Raw genomic sequence first — 22,899 nt, forward strand, 5'->3', positions numbered from 1 at the left:
TATTACCCAGAGGTTCTGAGATGCCAATTCAGATCCCAGAGCCGGGCAGCCACTTCTGTCCTGTCCCCAGCAAAAGTCCAGAGAGAGGCTGGCCCCGTCCCGCAGGATGTGGGGTCAAGCCCTTGGGGGCTGTGGTGTTGGCTGGGTGGGCCCTCCAGAAGGCCAGGACCCGGATGCTCTGCACAGGTCCACATCCAGGTGAGGCCGAGGAGCGCAGCTGAGTGGCCTCTAGGAGCCATGACCTGGCACCCGGAGAGACTCCCAATGTTGGCACCACCACAGGCAGAGGAGCAGGTTCCCAGGGACCTGCTTGTCCCCTCTGATGAATGAATGAGTCATTGTTTCTCTGGACTCTTCAGGATGAGAAGAAATGGCCAAGAAGCAGCACCCACGCCTCTCCTGCTCCCTCCTCCTCGGTGCTGAGGACCAACTCTGGTTCTTGGAGGCATCGGGGGCTGCCCAGCTGGGGTGCCTCAGTCCCCGCTAGTGCCCAAAGCTGCCCACTCCAAGAGCTTCTCCAGAAGGAGAAAGGAAGAGGGAGTCGAAGGCATTAGTGCCATTAGCCCCGTGGTGACTTCCATCTGCTGTGTCCGTGATCCCTTCAGAGGACGCCAGACTGGACGGGCTGGGAGGTTCCATCCGCAGTGCCAAACCGATGGGTAGTGGGCACCCAGGGCACCGAGTGGAAAAGAATTCTGACCCCAGGCACATGCTGTGATTGACAGGCGCTCTCTTCCACGGTCAAGGGTGTGATGCCCCACCTCTCATCTGAACAGGGGACAATTTCCCAGCTGGGACTTTGGCAGCACAGAGAGAGGCCCTGGCAAGTGGGTTCTGTGCCACCCACTAGACTCCTCAGGACCTTCAAAGGCACGGCTCGGCCCATGGTTCCCCAATCTGCCCTTTCTGAAGACGTTAATGCTGGTTGTTAGGAAACGCTCGTCTACGATAGGAACGCACGGCAGGGTTAGTTTCTCCTTCGTGGAGATGACTAAAAGCTCTCCTTCTTACCAGTCTTCAGGGATGGCCTGGCTGTCACCAGAAGGAAACTCATACCCTGCAAAAACTCAGTCCAGGGAAGGGCAGGGCCTCGGCACTGATTCCAGTGACAGTTCACAGATCATGTCCAGTGATGCTCTGATCCAAAAGCCCAAGGGACGGGTGGAGTCTGGGCCATCTCATTTGGACACCTTGGTTTGCAGGGTGCTGGGCAGGTAGAGGTACCTCCAGATGGCGTAGTAGTGGGTGCCAGCACCGAATGCCACAAAGAGGTGCCAGATGGCGTGGGCAAAGGGGATCCTGCCGTCACTCTTGAAGAACACCATGCCCAAGCAGTAGAAGACCCCTCCCGTCATCAGCTCCCAGATACCATCCGTGTTGGGCTGTTAGCAAGGACAGGGTGGGGCACAGGTCAGAGGAGCAGCCAGCAGCCCCTACCACCCAAACCAAAAGACAAGTAGGTGTCGAGCCAGCCCAGAGTCCCCATGGGAGTCTTGAAATTGCTGAGTGGACAATCCAGCTGCAGTGTGATCCTTTGGGGATCACTCCCCAGGTCCCCGAGGGACCCTGCCCACCTGCCCACCAGGTACTCACCAGTCAAGAACCTTCAAACTTGAGACAGATGTGTTACCCAGAGGTTCTGAGATGCCAATTCAGATCCCAGAGCCAGGCGGCCACTTCTATTAATTACACAGTCATAGTAATTCCCAGTACTTTCTATGGGCCAGGTACCATCTTAAGTGTGTATTTGAATTGTGTAACGTCATCTTCATGAGAATCTTATGAGGTGGGTTTTATGCTGTGGACAGCCACGGGGAAATGCCCGTGACATGGTGCAAAGAAAAACACAGGTATAGAATAGTCCATTTCAATCTTGTATAATAAAAATAGACACCAGACGTATTGGTGCACACCTGTAATCCCAGCAGCTCGGGAGGCTGAGGCAGGAGGATTTCAAGTTCAAGGCCAGCCTCACCAACTTAGGGAGGCTCTAAGCAACTTAGTGAGATCCTGTCTCAAAAAAAGGGGGGGGCTGGGGATGTGACTCAGTGGTTAAGCACCCCTGGGTTCAATCCCTGGTACCAAAAAAGAAAAAAAAATGAATAATAGACAAGGCAGTATGTGTCTGCCTATCCCCAGATACCTGCATCTAAAATTTTAAAATGGAGGGCTGAGGATGTAGCTCAGCAGTAAAGCACTTGCCTAGCATGCACAAGGCCCTGGGTTCTATCCCCAGCACCACAATAAAAGTAAATCTTACAATAGGAAAAGATACACAACAAACTGTTCATGGTGGTTACAGCTGGGGGTATTGTGCTCTGGAGAGGGTGGGAGGTGCCATTTTATGCAGGACTTCTCTGTTGAGTGACTACATGATTACACATGCATCTACTATGTATGTATCTAAAGATATGATACATAATTTAATGAATATGTTATAATTTAATAGATGAATATATATATTTTTAAACAAAAATAAACTCAAGTGGGGAAAAAAGGTAATCTGGAAAAACAAATACAAATATAAAGGGAAACTGTTGAACAGGTAGAACAATATGGAAAGATTTCACTGCCCAGTATGAAAATGCAGTTAAAGCTGCCCACGAAATCGTTTGGTAAAAAGAAGCCAAAAATGGAATCTAAGAAACAGTTCTGTCTATCTAGGTGGACATTTGAATTTCCCATATAATGCAAGGAAGATTTGTAAATGGTAGATAAATGAAACAATGGCTGACCGTTTGGGGAGGGATCACCATATACAAAAGAAACCACAATGAATAGAAAAGTAAAATGTGGCCAGGTGCAGTGGCTCATGCCTGTGATCCCAGAGATACGGGAGGCTGAGGCAGGAGGATTGCAAGTTGCAGGCCAGCCTCAGCAACTTAGCCAGACCCTGTCTCAAAATTTTAAAAAGTTAAAGGGCTAGGGATGTAGTTTAGTAGTAGAGCACCCCTGGGTTCTATCCCCAGTGCCAAGATAAATAAGTAAATAAAATAACAACAAAAGGTAAATGTAAAAAACAAACTATAAAAGAAATAGGAGAGGGCTAGGGCTGTAGCTCAATGGTAGAGCGCTTGCCTAGCATGTGTGAGACACTGGGTTTGATCCTCAGCACCATATACAAATAAAATAAAGGTATTCTATCCATCTACAACCACACACACACACAAAAAAAAAAAAAAAACTTAAAAAACATTTAGAGACAGGGTCTCACTGAGTTGCTTAGTGCCTCACTTTTGCTGAGGCTGCTTTAAACTCGTGATCCTCCTGCCTCAGCCTCCCGAGCTGTTCAGATTACAGGCATGCAACATTGCACCCAGCCCATTTTTTTAAATTTTTGATTTGCAGAGCTGGGGATGGACCCCAGGGCCTTGCACATACTAGGCAAGAGCTCTCCCACTGAGCTACACCCCCAGCCCATTTTTTAAAAAATTTTGAGACAGGGTCTCACTACCTTGCTGAGGCCATCCCTGAAATTGAGATCCTCCTGCCTCAGCCTCCAGTGCAGCTGGGATTACAGGTGTGCACCACCATGCCTGGCTCATGGGTCTCCCACTAAATCCTTAAATTCAAAGTAGACCTGAAGCACAGGAGTTAGCAGACCCACTCGGGGTTGGGTGGACAGGGAGTGGTGGGGAGCCCAGGGTGGGGCCCCAGGATTAACTCCCATGTTCTCCTGCCCCCTCCAGGCTGACTGGACACCCCGTGCTGGACATGTGGGACTCACCATGGAGAGGATGACCAGGGCCGGGAAGAAGCCCATCACGACGTAGCAGAGCAGTTCCACGAGCTTGTACCTGGCAGGAAGAGAAGCCGTGTTGGCCTCAGGACGAGACTGCCCACGAGGAGACCGCTTCCTGCTCCCGCTGTTGGGGAAAAGGGGTGCCCTGACCAGGAAAGGGAGAAGAAGGGACCCTCTCTGCAGCACTCCTTGGCCCAGCTTTGACCAACTGCATCTCCAGGCAGTCGTGTGGCTTTGGGAAAATCTCTTTCCCTCTTGAGACTTAATTTCCACACTTACAAAATGACATGCTGGAGCTGGACCAGGGACAGCCAATATTAGAGCAAGCACATGGGCTCTCCCAAGGCTCAGTCCACAGCAGACATTACTATTCGACCCCAGCATCTCTTCCCACAGGGCACAAATAGCCAGTCTCCATCGAGTGAGTTACTTGATCAATGAAATCTGGGTGCCATCCTGGACACTCTATAGAGTTCTCATCTGCTGACACAGTCCAGGGAAGGCAGGTTACAGTGACCCAGTTCAATGGGCCTAGCAACCTGTGATGTCTTTTTGAAAAATCATTCAAATTGAATCTGTGGGCTGGGGGGCTAGGTCCAGTCTATGGGCCTGGACATTGGGGGTGCCAGGCAGAGCTCTGCTCTCATTTTCTGGGGTCATCCTGGGGTCTCATCTGCCTAGGACACTAGGAGGCTTCCAGAAGCACCCCAACCTCCAACTCCCAGCCTGGGCTTACCGCTCATGGAAGAAGAAGACATAGATGGTGCCAACAGAGGCCATAATCCAGACCAGCCACCGCATGTGGGAGGCCCAGGGACCCAGCTCCCGAAGGTTCAGCCTGGGGGAGAGAAGCCGAGGGCACAGGCTGAGGGAGGTCCATTGGGACCCAGCCCTCCACAGCTGGCCTGCTGCAGGAAGCTGACCCCAGAGAAGCCCTGTCCCCTGCAGCTGCCCAGGCAGGACAAGGATTCTCCGTGGAAAGGAAGAAAGGACACGGTAATCCCAGCAGCTTGGGAGGCTGAGGCAAGAGGATCGCAAGTTCAAAGCTAGCCTCAGCAATTTAGAAAGACCCTGTCTCGGGCTGGGGATGTGGCTCAAGCGGTACCGCGCTCGCCTGGCATGCGTGCGGCCCGGGTTCGATCCTCAGCACCACATACAAACAAAGATGTTGTGTCCGCCGAGAACTAAAAAATAAATATTAAAAATTCTCTCTCTCTCTCTCCTCTCTCACTCTCTCTTTAAAAAAAAAAAAAAAAAAAAAAAAAAAGAAAGACCCTGTCTCTAAATAAAATATAAAATAAGGCTGGGGATGTGGCTCAGTGGTTAAGCACCCCTGAGTTCAATCCCTGCTACCATAAAACAAAAAAAGGCACTAACTATATTGAAGGGGCAAACACTCACAGGCTGAGGATCCCTCATCTAAAATGCTTGGGACCGGAAGGGCTTCAGATCTTGGAATATTTGCATATGCATAATATGGGATGGGACCCAGGGCTAAACTTAGAATTCATTTATATCTCCTAGACACTCATGCACATGGCCCGAAGGTGAGGTTGCACGATATTTTTAGTGTTCCAGTGTTTGGGCTCATGTGTGGTCACGGGTGGAATTTTCCTTTCATGATGTCCCAGAGGTACTCACAAAATTTGGATTTCAGATTTCCAGTTTTCAGATAAGGGGATGCTCAACCTGGATCAGAGGGAAGTTGGCAAAACAGGTCATGTCCAAGAGAGAAGCGGAGGAGCACCTCAAAAGAGTGGGACATCAGGGGGTGAAGCATGTTCAGGGGGAAATTTGGTAGAATCCATAGAACTTTGCAGTTTGCATCCCCAGGATTCCAGTTCCAGCCGAAAGCCAAGGAAAGAGTTGTGTGCTCATTACCGTCCTACTGCCAGATCCACCTCTGCTCCTTTTGCCTGCACTGGGATAATGCAGCTGGGCCTTGGGAATAGCCTGCCTTTGTAGAGGGTGCAATATTACGTTTTGGCAGTAGAGGGCGGTGGGGAGCCGCTCCTCTGCAGGAGGCTCTTCCTCCTGGCTCCCATAATCCTCCGGCTTTTTTCCTGCCTTGCCCAGCCCTGTCTTTCTCCAGTGCCAGGTGCGCGTGAGGCACAGCTTTTTCTAGCACCTGGCTTCAGTATGATTTAAGTAACCACGGCACAGCCAGGGGCCCCAGACAGAGCAGGCCTGGTCTGTGCTCTAAAGAGTGACTCCCTGCATGGTGTTCTCAGCCCTGCACACATGCTTGGGGTTCCCACAGCACTTCCCATGCAGCAAGCTGACCATCTAGCTGCCCCAAGGGTCCCTGCAGAGGGTCCACTCCACTGCTGTTCCAGCAGCACACAGTGACCCCCAGCATGGAGCAGGTGCTGACTCAGCACCTCCCAGTGGATGGCCTCCTCTGGCATCTTGAGGGCCGGGTGCCAGCAAGTCACATCAGTGGGATCTTCACCAACGTCTCTGTCACCCCATGTACTGAAACTGTGCCCTCTCAGGAAAGGTGAGATCTCAGCCCTGGGCAGAGGGCTCTTCCTTGGGCATCAGAGCTCAGCACAGGTTTCAGAGGTAGTTGTGATCTCTTATAACTTTACTACCACTGTTCTTTAGAATTGTCTCTTTTTTTTGAAGGGGGGGGGTACCAGGGATTGAACTCAAGGGCACTCGACCACTGAGCGACATCCCCAGCCCTATTTTGCATTTTATTTAGAGACAGGGTCTCACCAAGTTGCTTCCCACCTTGCTTTGGCTGAGGCTGGCTTTGAGATCCTCCTGCCTTAGCCTCCAGAGCCGCTGGGATGACAGGCAGGCACCACTGTCGTGGCACCCCGCCCTCCACAGAAAATCTTAATGAAGCTTCTCCAGAAACCCTCAACATAATTGTCCTTAGACTCACAGCAAAGATCCTGCAAAAGGATTTTCAGGCAGGGGGTATAATTGCAGCCTCAAGAGTTGGAGAAGAAAAAGTAACTAGGGCCCAGCCGTCACAGAGGCGTTTGCATTTCAAAGGACAACAGTCAGGCCCTGTGGAGCTAGCTGTGGGAAAGAAAGGGAGGCAAACTCTCCCTTGCTTGGCCGCTGGTTTTCCCAGAGAGTGTCCTTGATTTTGTATCCTGGCCTGGGTGGATTTGCCCAGAACAGGGAAAAAAAGCCGCTTTTGTGTGGACATCTGCAGATTGTGAGCCTCTGAGCCCCTCCCCCTACACACTGGGTCTAAAGTTCTGAAACTTTCTGAACTTGGGGTTCAGAGGGATTGACTGATTGGAGCGAAAGCTTTTCCCCTGTGGACCTGGCTGCAGCCAATAAACCTGCTTCCTGCTAATTCCTCCGTGTCCATTCCTGTGGTCCCACCACATCCGGCTTAGAGCAGTCTTTTATTCTTATTAGCCAATCCCCTGCCACTTCAGTTCTCCATTAATAATTCTTAATATTGGGGCTGGGGTTGTGGCTCAGTGGTAGAGCACTTGCCTAGCACGTGTGAGGCACTGGGTTCCATCCTGAGCACCACACAAAAATAAATAAATTAATTAATTAAATAAAGGTATCATGCCCATCTACAAGTAAAAAAAAATATTTTAAAAGTATCACATTTAATTTTTTTTTTTTTTTTTTTGGTATGGGAGATTGGACCCAGGAACACTTACCACTGAGCCACATCCCCAGCCCTTTTTTATATTTTATTTAGAGATAGGATCCTGCTGAATTGCTTAGGGCCTCACTAAGTTGCTGAGGCTGGCCTTGAACTTGAGATCCTTCTGCCTCAGCCTCCCTGTGGCTCAGGAGGCTGTGGCTAGAGGATTGGGAGTTTAAAGCCAGTCTCAAAAACTTAGAGAGGCTCTAAGCAACTCAGTGAGACCCTGTCTCTAAATAAAATATAAAAAGAGGGATGGGGATGTGGCTCAATGGTTGAGTGGCCCTGGGTTCAATTCCCAGTACCAAAAAAAAAAAAAAATTCTCTTAATTGGTTAAATATTGTTGCAAAGTAGTTTTTCCAAAAACTCCTGAGTACTGCATTCCCCGACTTCTCTCATACATCAGAATGGTCACCTATTGCTCTCATGGCTGTGTGAGAGCCTCCCTAGATGATGTTCCCTGAAAGCCTCCCTTTGAGAAACTGCAGAAGACTCCATTGTGTTTCAGGATCAAATAGTGCGGTGGCCACATTCAGAGGCTGGCCTGATTTTTTTTTTTTTACCCTTTGTCATTGATTTATGATTATTTTCAGTCTCTGCCTGAAGAACTTACCTGTCTTTCATTTCTTTTACTTCCTCTCTGATTGCTTGACCTTTCCGCTTTTTATAATTTTGTGTATGCTCCCTGATCATCTCATGCCTGTTCTCTGTGTCAGCGTGTGATTTTTTTGGTAGTTGTTTTACTGGTGTTTTTTTTTTTCCTGAATTGAATTCATTAATTTATTCGATGTACTATCCTATCGTGATGTGGATTTGTTCTTCAAATTGTTTCTTTGGGCTTGAAGTCAGTATTTTGGTTTCCATTGGTTGTTCTGTTATCTCGTTTGGGGGCTCTTGTTTAACTGCGCTCATTTTCTTATTCAGGGCTAGAAGCAGCTCGGCCCAGCCGGGCAGCAGTCGGAAGGAAGTTGGAACTGAAGTAGAGGAGTGGGGACCGCCAGCCTGCATCTGCCTGCCACCACCTCTAACCTCCAAGACCTAGGAGCATGAAGCAGGGACCAGCAGCAAAAGCTGGGAGACCAGCACTGAGCTGCAATATGTGCTTCTCCCGAGATCAAAGACACCTGAGAAAGAGATCCTAGGTCATCAATTAAGGACGACGAGCATGAGCAGCAGCCCCGGTGCCACATACAAGAGGGCGCTGCTTCCCTTCCACTTTCCAGGGATGGCAGATCCGGGCCGCAATACCCACGACGCACACCAGAGGGCGCTGCTTCCCTTCCACCTTCCAGAAACAATGTCCTTGAGCAGCAGCCCCAGTACCATGCACCAGAGGGCGCTGCTTCCCCGGAATCCACCCACTGCTGAACTCCTCACACACACTTTTCTAAGGAGCCTTGTCCAGTGTCCAGGACAGAGCAGGATGTCACCTGCAGGGGTGGGGTTACTGGCAGCGTTTCTCTAAACGGCTGCTAGAAAGTGAAGTGACGCATCCAGCTGCCGCTGTGCTCTGCCCCAGAACGTTCCCTTTCTGAAATCTCAGCCTTGGGTTCTGTGCTTGTCCAACAGGTGATCCTGGTGACAGTCTTTGCCCTCCAAAATATTTATAACTGTATTTTTTTTTGTTTGTTTAGTTTGGTGTGGTTTTTGTTAAAGCCCCAGGAAAGCTTGTGTCACATGTGATTTTCTACACTTTCCTGCCTCCCTAATCCTGGGACTGGTTGGGGCGATGGACAGTGTGTTCTTATCTCATTTTTCCTGGCTGCTGACAGGGGCGACGGGGTGGATCACCACTGTCCCCACCTCACAGGTCAGGAAAACTGAGGCTCAGGCTCAGTCAGTTGCTCAAGAAGCAGCAAAGCTGGGACAAGAACTCCCCATACAGCCTGTTCTCTTTCGATTACAACAGAACCTTTCAATGTTCTTTTGGCCACCCAGCACCCTTTCTTTCAATAAACAAAATCTTATATATAAATCCAATGTGTAAAAAAAAGGAAAAACAAATGTTTTTTGGTGGGAATGGGAAAACCCAGAGTCATTCATGTCCAACTCCCCTCCCTGGTCCTCTGGGGACCCTCCAGGGCTCTGCAGAGAATAGCTTAAAAACCAGAAGAATGCAAAGAAAAACACCCACCTGGTGATTCCAGGCCACCTCACCCCACACTACCCTGTCACCATGCACCCCGTAGCCACTTTCTCTGTCTCTCTTGCCCCCGTGTCAACCCTCCCGCAAAGTCCTGCCAATTTTCCCCCGGGGTGCGCTCACAGGGCGCGTCTCCCCTCCTCACACCCAGTTTACTCAGTGGTGTGAGTATTGGACCAGTGGCTCTGTGCCCTGTTGCTGCACAAGGACAGGCTCAGGCTTCCGGTGCTTTGGTTCACAGCGATCCCCTCCCACAGGGTCCCAACGGAGCGGTGCACAATCAGGGCAGAGAATAGAGGCCCGGGCACTCCATCAGGCAGGGGAGAAACTGCGTTGGAGGGAGTGAGTGCAGCTAAGCACACACTCAGCTTTGCTTTTCTTGAAAAAGACAACCAAAAGGAGCCAAGGAGATTGTCAAGACAGAAGGTAGCACCCAGAGACGGCACGGGGCCAGGAGAAGCCGCTGCTGGAATGAGCATCCTCCAGGGCCTCTGACTGCTCTTGCCTTCTGCTCCCGGCAGCCCCTGCGGCCTCCACCTACCTGCTAAGACTGCGGCCCTCAACCTCGGCCTAAGTCTAGACTTCTCTGCGGGCCTGCCCACCTGTGTCTGGCAACCAGAAGTCCTTGGCTTTCAGGCCCCTTCTGTCACTAAGCCAGCTGTGCATGGGGATCATGTGCCACCATGTCCCCAGCCAGATGGCACCAGGGCTGCTCTGCTCCCAATAGACACTGACCTCTAACCCCATCCCCACCTTCAATTACAGTCCACTCAGAGGTTCCTGCTAAACTTCTTCTTAGTCCCTCCTCTTGATCTCCTTGGCCACCTTGATGGCCCAGGCTACTGCTGTTTCTCCCCAGAGACCTCTGCACCCCCCCCCCCGGGCCCTTTCCTGGTGCCTGGGCAGCCCATCATCGCAAAAGACAAAAGCACACCAGAGTCCTGTTCAGACCCTCCCGTCCACTGCTCAGTGCTGACCCAGCAGGACCACGTACTCCTGACCTATCTGCAGGGACAGGAATGTCTATGGGTCCATCACCCATGACCCTGAAACCTGGGAACCATGCAGACCCCTATCAACAGGAAAAGGACCTATTCACCCTGAGCAAATGGCAGCCCTGCCGCCATCTGCCTGGGGAAATGGTGGGATACCAGCGCCACGCCCAGCAAGAAGAAACAGGTGACTCTTGCACATGGGACCCCATGAGTCCCTGCCTGACTGACAGGATGCCCTGGAGAGGAAGGAGGTGCTCAGAATGGAGATTCCTGCCTGTGGGTCCCAGCAGGGGGCCACACTACCCTGGGACTGCAGGAGTCAGAACTGCAGCTGGCTTTGGGGCTCAGGGCCAGGGGCAAGGGTCTGAGCACAGTTTCAGGGCAGCTCTGCCAGGTCAGGTCCCGCTGAGCACTCATGGCTGCTGTGTGTCACTGACCCGTCACAAGCCTCCCTCCACCCACCAGAGCCTCAGCAGCTTGACCCTGGCACCGATGGCCATGGGGACACTCATTCCACAATTCTATGCAAAATCATCTTCCCCCTCAGTGGCCTATGGGGTCCTTGGGCTACAGGTGCTTGGCCTGAAGCTCAGTGTTTGTTCCATCCAGAACTGTCTGGATTTGTTCCTAGATCAAGTTCAAAGCCCCTGAGACATTTACTGAAGGAATTTAAACTGGACACTTTTTTTTTTTGTTTTTCTTTTTGTACCGGGGATTGAACTCAGGGGCACTTTACAATTGAGCCACATGCCCAGTCCTTTATTTTTATTTTTTTTATTTTGAGATACAGTCTCAATTGCTGAGACTGGCCTTGAACTCTCGATCCTCCTGCCTCAGCCTCCAGAGCTGCTGGGATTACAGGTGCGCACGCCACCATGTCCAGCTTAAACTGGACAATCTTGGTGGAGGGTGATTTGGCAACTTGTACCCGAGTTATTAGTACCTACCCTCCAGGCCCAGGAAGAACAATTCTAGAAGCATTCTTCCTCAGAGATGAAGCTTAACCACATGAAGTCCCTGCTTCTGTAAGCCAAAGGTTGGCTATCAGCAATTTCATGTGATTGTAGACAACACATCCATGCACCTTTGCTAAATGTTACATGAAGATGTGCACTGATAGGCACTTTCACATCGAGAAATAGACACTATTTATGGGGTAGCAAGGGAATATTATGCATCTGTTAAAAATGGAATATGGGGGCTGGGGTTGTGGCTCAGCAGCAGAGCGCTTACCTAGCACATGCGAGGCCCTGGGTTCTATCCTCAGCACCACATAAAAACAAATAAACAAAATAAAGGTATTGTGTACAACTAAAAAAAAATTTTAAATGGGATATGATCTTTTTTTATTTTACATACAATGGAAATATTCAATGTGCTAACATGCAAAGATATCCCTGGCTTCATTCCTAAGAGTTACCAAAGTAAATTGCAGAAGGGTTTGTATAGCATTCTTCCTTTGTATTAAAAATAGGCAGAAAGCAGAACTATAAATATACACTTCATAAATATCAAAGGCACTTATGGGGCTGGGGGTGTAGCTTAGAGGTACAGCTGAGGATGCCTGAGGCCCTGGGTTTGATCCTCAACTCCACAAATAAGTAAATAACTTTAAAATACATGCATGTGTATACACATGTATACACCTATAAGTATTTATTTATACATGCATAGACACAAGCACATACATATATACATATAGTACCTATTTGCTCTTTTATGCATGCAATAACTCTAGGTTATGCAAGAAATGTAATCAACAGCAGCTTCCTGACGGGAGAACAGGGCAGAGGGTTCTTGTCACCACCTCTTTCTATGCCAAGTCAACCTATTACCCAGTTAACTATAATCATGAATGTGCAGAGCAGCGAAGCCAACCCACCCAGGGTGGCCACACAGAGTACTCACCAGGGCGCATAGGAGGCTGCTATGAAGAAATAGATGACCATCCGGTCAATCATATGCAGACAATGTTCCACCATCCTAGGGAGGCAGAGAAGGTGTTGGTCACGACCCTGGGCTGGAGTGCTACCTAGGGACACCTGCAGCTTCCCCACTGGGAGGGGATGGGCTGGGGCAGACTCGCCCCCATCCAGCCAGTGGGACCCCAGGGGCCTCAGTCTCCCTGCCTGTAAGTGACCAGAGCAGCAGTTTTCAAACCCGGCTCCTTGCTGTTGTAGGGGTGCACGAGTTGCCCCGGGGTTCCCTGAGGTGACTACTGACACACTCCCTGCATGCAATTCTGCATTTGGGGTTTCTATACTGGGATCTTCAAAAGATGCCAGATTGAGAGAGAATCCTATAACTCAAAAGCATGTACCACTGCAAAAACAAACAAACCAAAACCGACGACACTATGCACCCCTGGGTTCCAGCATCCTGCTCAGAAGACCTCCATGACTGGCTGCCTGGCCTTGCCACCCAAGGACCTGGCAGGAGTCACCAATCCTTCTTAGCTCTGTAAAATAGGAAGGAGACTGTATCCCAACCACAGAGTCCTTGGGAGCACTAAGTGAGTTACTATTTAGCACATCGCACAAGAAGTGCTCAATTAATGCTAAATCCTGCCATGGCCTCCCCTTGAACAGTTGAGCTGTGGCCCTCATACTAAGGCTGGTGACCAGCCTCCAAAATGGCACCATGAGCCCTGCCTCCTGGAATTCTCACCCTGTATAGTCCCACCCACAGGGGGAAAAAAAAAAAACAGGGCAAACTCATGCAACCAACAGGCTCTTACAGAAATAACAGGGTGTGATTTCCAAGGCTGGATCATAGGATATATTACAGCATCTACCTTGTTCTCTTGGGCCACTAACTTTGGGGGAAACTAGCCATCATGTGGTGTGGGGAAGTTCATCCGGGGAAGAAATATTTAGTTGGCACTAAACATCCAGCGCCAACTTGCTAGCTCCAGCCCCGCTCCAGCCCCCCGTCCGGCCTTCAGATGACAGAGCACCAGCCAACAAGTGACTGACCCCCAGACCACAGCTGGGGAGCTCCCGATCCTCTGAGGCATTGACAGAGGACGCACATTTCTTATTTTTAAGCTACCACATTTGGGGGCATTTTTGTTAATGCAGCGATCAAGAACTAATACAAACTGTGATTCTCTCCAGTAAACCGCAGTCCTGAACAAGCTTGAACAGGGACTCAGCAGGGGTTCAGCCACACCTGTTTCTAGACAAGAAGACAATGATAATGGCTGCCACGTGGGGAGCCCATGCCACCATCAGCAAGCATGCTGTTCTAGGCCCCTACTGGCGCTGACTGGCAATCTTACCTACAAGGCTGGTCCTTCATTTTTTTTATGGGGGTGGTAGTTACCAGGGATTGAACTCAGGGGCACTCGACCACTGAGCCCCATCCCCAGCCCTATTCTGTATTTTATTTAGACACAGGGTCTCACTGAGTTGCTTAGCACCTCACTTTTGCTGAGTTTGGCTTTGAACTCACGATCCTCCTGCCTCAGCCTCCCGAGCTACTGGGATTATAGGGGTACATCACTGAGCCCAGCAAGGTCCCTCATTTTTATCTTCCACATCACGGTGAGGACAGAACAATCATGCTGCTGGCTAGTGGGCCCTAAAACTAATGACTGGTATCTTTAGAGGAGGAAAGAGAGAGACATGTGGACAGAAACACACAGCAGGAAGCCGAGGCAGAGGAAGATGGAGGCTGAGTTAAGAGTGCTGTGGCCACACTCTGAGGAGCTCCTGGAGCCTCCAGAAGCTGGTGGGGACAGGAGGGAGCCTCCCCTGGGGCCTTGGGAGGAGGCCCTGCCCACACCTTGATCTCAGACTCTGGCCTCCAGGACTGTGAGGAAATAGATTTAAGATGCTTAAGCCTCTGGGTCTATGGTCATTTGTCACAGCAGCAACAGGACACTCAACCTGTGGGGCTCAAGAAGGACCTGAGAAGGATTGAAAGGATGGGGACAGGAAGGGAGGGACAAGCTTCATCGGGAAACCGGCATCCTGGAGAAAGCTCTGCTCAGACAGGAGCAGCTGTGTGACCTTGAGCAAGGCCCTGTCCTGAGCCATGATGTCACGCTCTGAGCGAGAGGCACATGTGGGGGGCTCCTGTGAGTGAGGGGTCTGTCCAGGTGGGATCAACCCAGCTGCCCAAGGCAAAGCTTGTCCCCCCCCCAAGTCAGCCTAGGGGTCACCCCACCCTCAGTCACTCTGGGCCTGGTTAAGCAGGTCCCTGGCAAATTCAGTTCCCTGCCCTGTCTCTTGGGCTGAGGCCACCCCATCCTGCTGGTGTCCCCTCCCATGGGTTGGACAGAGGCTACCTGAGGTGGCTCTTCTTCCAGGAGACAGTGTGGAATATGGTGGACACCACGAAGAGGGCGCAGAGGCCAAGGCCATAGATGGAGGCGGAAATGGTCTCCCAGCTGTCGTCGGACAGGAAGTAGAGGTTGGAGCTTCCGAGGATGCTGGGGATGATCCAGAGCTGGGGACAGGGCGGGACAGCGCTGTGGGCCACTGGGACGCGCAGCCCAGGCCACCACGCTTACCCCCCCCCACTTCCTCTAGACCACACTGACCAATGTGGCGCCAACATGGTGGCCTCGGGGCATGTGATGGGTGGCCGGTGGCCCTGCAGAACTGAGTCGGTTTCTTTAATTGCATGTGAATGGATTCACATTGACAGTCCAGTGGCCACATGGGGCTAGCAGCCACCAAGGTGGACCACGGAGATCCAGAGCATTCCTTAGGCTCTCCAGGTGCGTAAGAACCACCACTCAGAGAACAGCAACTCCGTAGCCCTGGCGCCACTCGGAGCCACCACCTGAGAGCCAGATGGGCCATGTGTTATACCATCACCTCCTTGGACTTCCCTGAAGGCCGAGCTCAGGTGCCCAGGTGCCACGCAGCTTGCAAAGGGTTTAAATAGCAGATGATGCATTATGGTCGGCCATAGAGGACCGGAACCGCAAAGTCCTTTGCCTTTACAAATGCATCATCTGCCCCCTGGGTCCTTGAACTTGACCTCCAAGCCCTTCCTTCCTGCTCTGCCCAGATTACATGCTCTGACCTTACTGTCAGCCACTCCAGGGTGACAGTTTTCCTGCCTCAGAGCCTTTGCACATGCTGTTCCCTCCCCTCCTCGGGTGGCTGGCTTCTTGTCAGGTGAGACAGGAGCCGGGACAAAGGGGTCAGAGTTATAGATGTTCAAAAATCATTTTTCTTAATCTTCTATGTCACCTTAAAAAGTGAACCGCCAGCATCTCGTGCTTCTGCATGAGGCTGTCATCCTCTTTGTGACCACCTCCTGGCCCTCTTCGGCACCTAGTCACTCATTCCTTCCTTCCTGTGAGCGCTGATATACCCTCAAGCGAAGAAGGACTCAAAGCTCACTGCGGGCATCCTGCCCCCCCCAGGGGCTCCCAGGGGCTGGCTAAGAGGGTGTACAGTAAGTGCTCAGTTAACAGGGGGCCAGGTGGTGGCTCAGTGGTAGAGCACTTACCCAACATGTGTGAGGCACTGGGTTCGAGTCTCAGCACCGCATATCAATAAATGAATAAAATAAAGCCCACCAACAATTATAAATACATATAAAATTTTTTTAAAAAATAGAGGGCTGGGACGGGTGCTGCTCCATCTCCAAAGGCTGCTGGGCACAGCCATGACTGTCTGCAGCTTCAGGGCCCAGAGTAGAACAAAACAGAGGCTCCTCCTCAGCCTCAGGCCCCACCCCCCACCCCGCTCAGCACCCCTTCCCCCCCCCATAGGCACTTGCATTTGCCAGGAGGATACATAGTGGCTCCAGGGACCCTCAAGCCACCCTTGAGAATGACTCATGACACCATTCTGCAGACGAGGAAACGGAGGCTCCAGTCGCTCAATGACGGAGCTGGGGTTCAGAGACAGGTCTCCCCTCACTGGAGGTTTGCTCTTGGGACTTGGGGCAAATCCTCTGGCCCCAGCCTGTTTCCTCCTCTGTAAAACCTAGAGCTCCTGTTCTAAGGGGGTTGACTAAGAGCAGCACGGGCAGGATGGGGCATCTGTGTGGAGCCGGGCACTCACCATCTCAGTGCCATCCAGACGAACCCCTCAGTTCTGGGGCTAAGAGGTGGGAGCGGGGGCCCAAGAGGGGTGGGGCCAAGAGAATTGGGCGGGGCCAAGGTGAGTGGGCGGGGACAAGTGGGGAGGGACTAAGGTGAGTGGGCGGGGACAAGTGGAGGGCGGGGCTGGGTGAGTGGGAGGGACCACGGGTGGGTGGGACCAATGAATGGGCGGACTTAAATGAGTGGGCGGAGCCAAGAGGCGGGGGCGGGGCTGAGAAGTAACGCAATTCAGCTCGCGAGTTCACTGGCAGCCTCCTAAAACGCCAAGGAGCCACCTCAAGGACTCTAACCTTGTCTGGTCAGGACATGGGCAGTCTGGCACCTCCAGGGAACCGGGAACGGCTTGCAGAATGGGCGAGCAATGGGCACTGCAAGGCAGCAGGGCATACCACTCAGGGCTCCCCAGCAGCGGGGCAGCCGGGAGGGACTTCGGGGGAGTATCTCGACAAGGCCACAGAGGACGAGAAGGGCTCCAGGGGCGGAGGTGGCAGGTGTTCCCGGCAGTGGGAACGGCATGTGCAAAGTCGCGCTGTCTCCCCGGCCCCACCCAGCAGGGTCCCCCTCGCAGCCCTCGGCCCCCCGAGGGCAGACTCACAGCGTGGGTGGCACAGTTGGCGGCATGTTCGTACTCGGTGGGCTGGTACCGCTTGTGGGCGGGGACCCGGTGGTTCATGAACCTGGAACAGAGGCAGAAATCCAGGGAGCTCAGCTGGGGAGCCAGGGGCCCTGACGACCTCCCCCCTGGGGGAGGGGACAGGCGCCTCTCCTCCCTCCAGTTCAGATGGAGCCGCGTCCCAATAAAACCCCTCGGAAGTCAAACGTGCAGTTATAGCCCGACTCACCCATCATGAGGGAAACCCCAGACTGAACCAGCGTTAGTCAGGGGCTGTCAGCTGCAGGATGCCATATTCTATTGCCCTCCCTCCCCTGGGGATTGAACCCAGAGGGGTGCTTAGCCACAGCTCTGGGTTTGCTCCCAAGCCGCTGGGATTACAGGTGTGCACCACCGCATCTGGCTTCTAATTTTTTAAAGTATAACTCACACACAGTTTGGCTCCCCAGGGGTAGAGCTCCATGAATCTTTACATACACACACCCACATAACACCACCCGGGACACAGCCAAATCCCCTTCTGCCCCTCCCCAGTGTGCACCTTTCCTCAAAGAAATCACCTTTTGACATTTGACTGATTATAGATCAGTTTTCCTGCTCTTGAACTTGCTATTAATGGATATATATTGCACACAGTCTTTTATTTCTGGCTTATTTTGTTCCAATGATTTTTGTGATATCCATCCATGTTATTAGATACAGCAATTTGTTGTTTTCGTGGCTGCATAGTATTCCACTGGGTAAATATACCACACATGATTTATTCAAACTGTTGCGGGTGGACATTTGAGTTTAGGACAACAAGGGATAATTCTGTTCATGAACACTTTTGTGCACATCTTTGGGTGAACATGTGTATTTGTTTTTGCTGAGTTAGGATCTACCTGCAGAATTGCCAGGTGACTTCATTTTAAAAATAAACATTCATGATGTTTTGGTGATTGGAAACTTTAAAGTGTCACCACCTCTGGTCCTCACGGGAGCACCACGTGGAATTATTATTGGGTTTACGGGTGGGGAGACTGCCGTGCAAAGAGGTGAGAAAGCGAGGTCGGTCAGCAGGTGACTTGGGACTCCACCTGTCCTAGCTGACTTCCAAACCTGGCTTCACCATGACATGGCTGTGTGGGGCACTGGGTCAGCTTGGGATGTCACACAAGTGAGAGCTGGTGGTACCTGGCTCTCAGGACAGGGGACAGGAGCAGCGTGAGAGCAGCATTCAGTTCCTGGAGCGCATGGGCTCAGATCAGGTAAGTAACCAGTTCACCTTGAACTTCACCAGCATCGTCTACCAGAGGGATCAGCCGCCACTCAGCGCACCAAAACACTCTCCCCCAAGATCTCCATTATGACTATGTAAACACACACACACACACACACACACACACACACACACACGACAGAAATGAGTGTGTTGAGAGCCACAGCCGAGTCGGAATGGCCCCTGGCATTTTGCCAGAAGTAATGGTTGAGAGGTGAGGCATTAAGATGATGCTGGATTAATTCAATTGTACATTAGACCTTTGCTGTCAGGTTAATAGGATGGCTCTTGCTGTGTCTGGCACCCCGCTACTTTGGAGTTCCCGTTGAGTTCTCTGAGTTCTCGCCGGGTAACAAGAGTGAGTGCGCAGGCAGCCCAGGGGAGGGAGTTCCGGTTGGTGTGTGATGTTCCTGGAGGAGCCACGTGGATGGCATTAGGGAGAGAGTTCCCGGGGAGCATGTGTGGAGTGTGCTGGTGGAGTTCAGAAATAAAGTTCGTTCCTGCTTGAGTGGCTTGTGATTTGTGCCCAGCCAGACTGCGGCATGAGTGTATAGTTCAGAGCCCAGGGCTCCAAGCAACTTGGTTCAATGAGCATTTATTGAACACCTGCTGTATGCTGGTATCATGTGGTCCAGTTTATGGGGGCATTTATTGAGCACTTTCCATCTGCTGGAACCATGAAGTAAAATCTCTGGAGCACTTGTTGAGTGCCTTCTGTGTGCCAGCTTTATGTTAACATAGTTCATGGGACATTCATAGAGCCCCTTCTGTATGCTGGCTGTGCATATACTAGTGTGGCCAGGGCAGGAGCAAAGGCTGGAGGAGGCTCTGCCAGGCACTGACACTGACCTCCCCTGGGGTCCCCAGGGTCCGGTTTCCCTATGCTGGTCCCCTGGCACCTGGATCAGGTCAGGGGTCCAAGTCAGCCCCCGCACTCCTCCTGTTCTGATCACTGACCTGCCTGCATCAGGCCCTGGCTCCATGGTCATGTGACTCCGTGGTCAGCATCAGGCCGAGCCCATCAGACCCAAGAAAGCTAAGACCCCAGTCACTGGTCCCAAGGCTTCTGGGCTGAGCCTGCCCAACCCAGTGCTCCACATCCCTGCTCTGAGCACTTTGGCAGGAGGAGACTGAAAACGAGGCCTAGGATCTCAGAGGGAACGGCAGGAACCCTGCAGAGGGGAGCCCCCAAAGCAGAGCCTCCCTGCAGATCCAGAACAGCAGGCCCAGCAGCCACCCTCTGCCCAGGTGGCCCGGGACGTCAGCAGCAGCCAAGACCAGCTTCTCAACAAAAACCATGCTGTGGGGCGAACCCAGGGAGAGACAGCCACGAGGTCACACGGGCAGAGACAGGAGTGAGCCTTCTGCAAACCCAGGAGCATCCTGGGTGCCAGCCGCCACCAGAGCCAGACCCCCAGCCTGCTCATGCCGTGATCCTGGATTTCTGTCCCTGGAACCAAGTTCGTGCTCCTCTGTCACTGCAGCCAGAAGACACTGTCCCAGGTACACGCTGTGGGCATGGCGATGGGCTCTGCCCAAAAGCCCCCAAGGAGATGGTGCTAATTGCCATCTATACCGCCGCCACCGGGCCGGGGACCGCAGCAGCCAACTGCGAAGGGACCACAGGTGGGCGCTGCGTCTGTACCTGCTCCAGGTGTGACCTGGCCACCTCTCCTCCCCTGCACTCAAACAAACACCCTGAGCCACCCACAGCGCCAGCCACCAGGGTTCAAGGGTGATGTCATGGTTTCCGTGGTGACCTGGGACAAGCCGTTATTTATTTGTTTCTGGGCTCCACAAAACTCCCCTTGTCTGTTACTTATGCTGCAGCTATTGAAGGCCAGCGAGGGAGGGGATGAGAGGCCAGGAGACGGGGGCCAGGCTGGGCAAGTGCCCAAAAAACAGTTCCCACCACCCCAAAGACCTGGGGACGTTGCCTTTAACCCCTCGGGGACCAGTTTCTTCATAAGTCCCACTTTAAGACGATAGAGATTTTATTTTTTTAAGTTTACATCCATAAGGTTTTATTTTTCTGCTATAGTTTTATGAGTTTGGATCACAGAAACATCACCACTGTTGAGATAAATAACAGCCCCTTCAGATCCCCACGTCCCTAGGTCCTTGGTCCCCAACACCTCTCCAGCCTCAGCCCCAGCGATGGCTGTTCCATCTCTTTCTAATTTTTGCCTTTTCCAGAATGTCACATAAACAGAGTCATCCCACAGCTATAGAGCCTTTAAAAATGTTTGAAGAGATCTTATGATATCAAGTAAAAGTGCATTTTCCAATTTTACTTATTAATTTATTTTGGTACCAGGGATTAAACCCAGGGGTGTTTAACCACTGAGCCACATCCCCAGCCCTTTTTTATATTTTATTTAGAGACAGGATCTCGCTAATTTGTTTAGGGCCTCATTAAGTTGCTGAGGCTGGCTTTGAACTCACAATCCTCCTGCCTCAGCCTCCTGAGCCACTGGGATTATAGGAAAGCATCGCTGTACATTTTTAAGTGAAAAGGAACTGTGTTTTGGATGCCAAACAGGACTTGCTTATTTTCTACTAACATGAATCTAAGACAGACTTATTTACGCTAAAGGCAAATGGAGTCTCCTGAAGAGAACCTCACCTTTCTGAGCAATTGCTCCATATCTTTCATTCTGTTTCCACATACAGGCCTCTGAGCCTGGCTTCTCTCATTTAGCATTTGGGAATCATCCTCAATGTTGTATGTGCCTTCATTTTATCTACTTTTATCTCATTTAATTATTTTATTTTATGGGTGCCGGGGATTGAGTCCCTGGCCATATTATGTACACATTTCACCTCTGGGCTACACCCGTAACCCTCCTTCCTTTGCAGGACTGAGCAGTATTCCATTGTATGAATGTACCAGAATTTATGCATCCCCAAAGGGACAAGGGGACTCATTTTTTTTTGTACCAGGAATTGAACTCAGGGACACTCAACCACTGAGCCCCATCCCCAGCCCTATTTTGCATTTTATTTAGAGACAGGGTCTCACTGAGTTGCTTAGTGCTTTACTTTTGCCGAGGCTGGCTTTGAACTCGAGATCCTCCTGCCTCAGCCTCCCAAGCGACTGGGATCACAGGTGTGCGCCACCTTCAACAGCTTCATTTTTAACAGATGAAATTATAATTGAGATGTTTCAGAACAGAGTTGGCCAAGAGACAACCTCAAGATTCCAGAAAGTTTCTCTTGAAAGAGGCCAATACTTCTAGCAGCATGTTGCTGGTTAAACCAAAGAAGGAAACTGGGGTTTTTTCTCCCTCCTCTCTGGAGAACAGAATCCCCATTCTGTGGCCAACCTTTGTAGCTTTGATGACCATGTGGCCACAACCACTTGGAGGGCTCCCAAACTGAGCCAGGATCCAGACCCGAAGCTGGCAGGAGTTGAGCACCCTATGCTGAATCCTGAACTGGAGGGGCCAGGGCTTTGGAGTGAGGCACAGTGAGGAGGAAGCCCTCTGCATGGTCACTTAGCTGCTGTGCCAGCTAGTGGAAATTACTTAACATCTCTGGGCTGCTGATTCCTGGTGACTGAAAGGAGATAAAATACTCCCTAGCCTGCAGGACCCACAGGAGAATATGGCTCAAGACTCACATGGGACCAGACATGGCAGGTGACCAAACAAATTCTCCTTTTCCCTCCTCCCAGAGAGTTCCCCCAAGAGCCCAGCACCTTTTTCTTACTGAAGCCTAACGCACCCAGGTACTTCACATTGGTTGGCAGGGGGTCTCACTTATGTCCACAGCACGGGTATAAAGCACACAGTACCAATATGAAGGGAGGTTGGGAAAGGTTAGGCCACTGGTACTCAATCTTGGTTGCCCTGTAAGAATCACCTGGATGCCAAGTACAGTCCCAGCTACTCAGGAGGCCGAGGCAGGAGGATCGCTCTAGCCCAGGAGTTCAAGACCAGCCTGGACAACATAGCGAGACCAGTTTATATGTATCACCTAGGAAATGGCTGGGTGGAGAAACAAAATGTGGTCTACCCATACGGTGGAATATTACTGAGTCATAGAAAAGGATGAGGTACTGAGAGATGCTACAGCTCCAATGTACCTCAAAAACAAGACACTAAGTTAAAGAAGCCAGACACAAAAGATCACATATTATATAATTTCATTTATATGAAATACCCAGAATCAGTAGGCATGCACCGCTGCACCTGGCCAAGAATCTTTGTGTTAGCCAGGTGCAGTGGTGCACACCTGTAATCTCAGTGGCTCGGGAGGCTGAAGTAGGAGTATCCCAAGTTTTGAGGCCAGCCTCAGCAACTCAGCAAGGCCCTGAGCAACTTAGTGAGACCCCTGTCTCAAAATAAAAATATAAAAAGGGCTGGGGATGTGGCTCAGTGGTAAAGCACCCCTGGGGTCAATCTCAGTATCCTGCCCCCCAAAAAGAATTCTCTTAAGGGCCCT

General features: G+C 51.3%; 1 protein-coding gene across 2 annotated transcripts in view; it reads right to left on the reverse strand.

Moving 5' to 3' along the window:
- Positions 1 to 1,178: 1,178 nt before the first annotated feature.
- MMD2 (monocyte to macrophage differentiation associated 2) overlaps positions 1,179 to 22,899 on the reverse strand; it is a gene marked incomplete at both ends in the record, with an annotated part of 43,301 nt that continues 21,580 nt past the window's right edge. Inside the window, 6 exons of one of the 2 annotated variants that reach the window (XM_081297752.1) lie at positions 1,179 to 1,382; positions 3,728 to 3,866; positions 4,479 to 4,580; positions 12,418 to 12,492; positions 14,801 to 14,961; positions 17,175 to 17,256. In XM_081297752.1, the coding sequence (XP_081153878.1) occupies positions 1,179 to 1,382; positions 3,728 to 3,866; positions 4,479 to 4,580; positions 12,418 to 12,492; positions 14,801 to 14,961; positions 17,175 to 17,256 (763 nt within the window). Of the gene's footprint in view, positions 1,383 to 3,727; positions 3,867 to 4,478; positions 4,581 to 12,417; positions 12,493 to 14,800; positions 14,962 to 17,174; positions 17,257 to 22,899 lie in introns of those variants that run through there. The other variant, XM_081297751.1, reaches the window with a different exon arrangement.

Source organism: Spermophilus citellus (assembly GCF_964194105.1).
Source record: "Spermophilus citellus genome assembly, chromosome: 6".
NCBI classification, from domain to species: domain Eukaryota; kingdom Metazoa; phylum Chordata; class Mammalia; order Rodentia; family Sciuridae; genus Spermophilus; species Spermophilus citellus.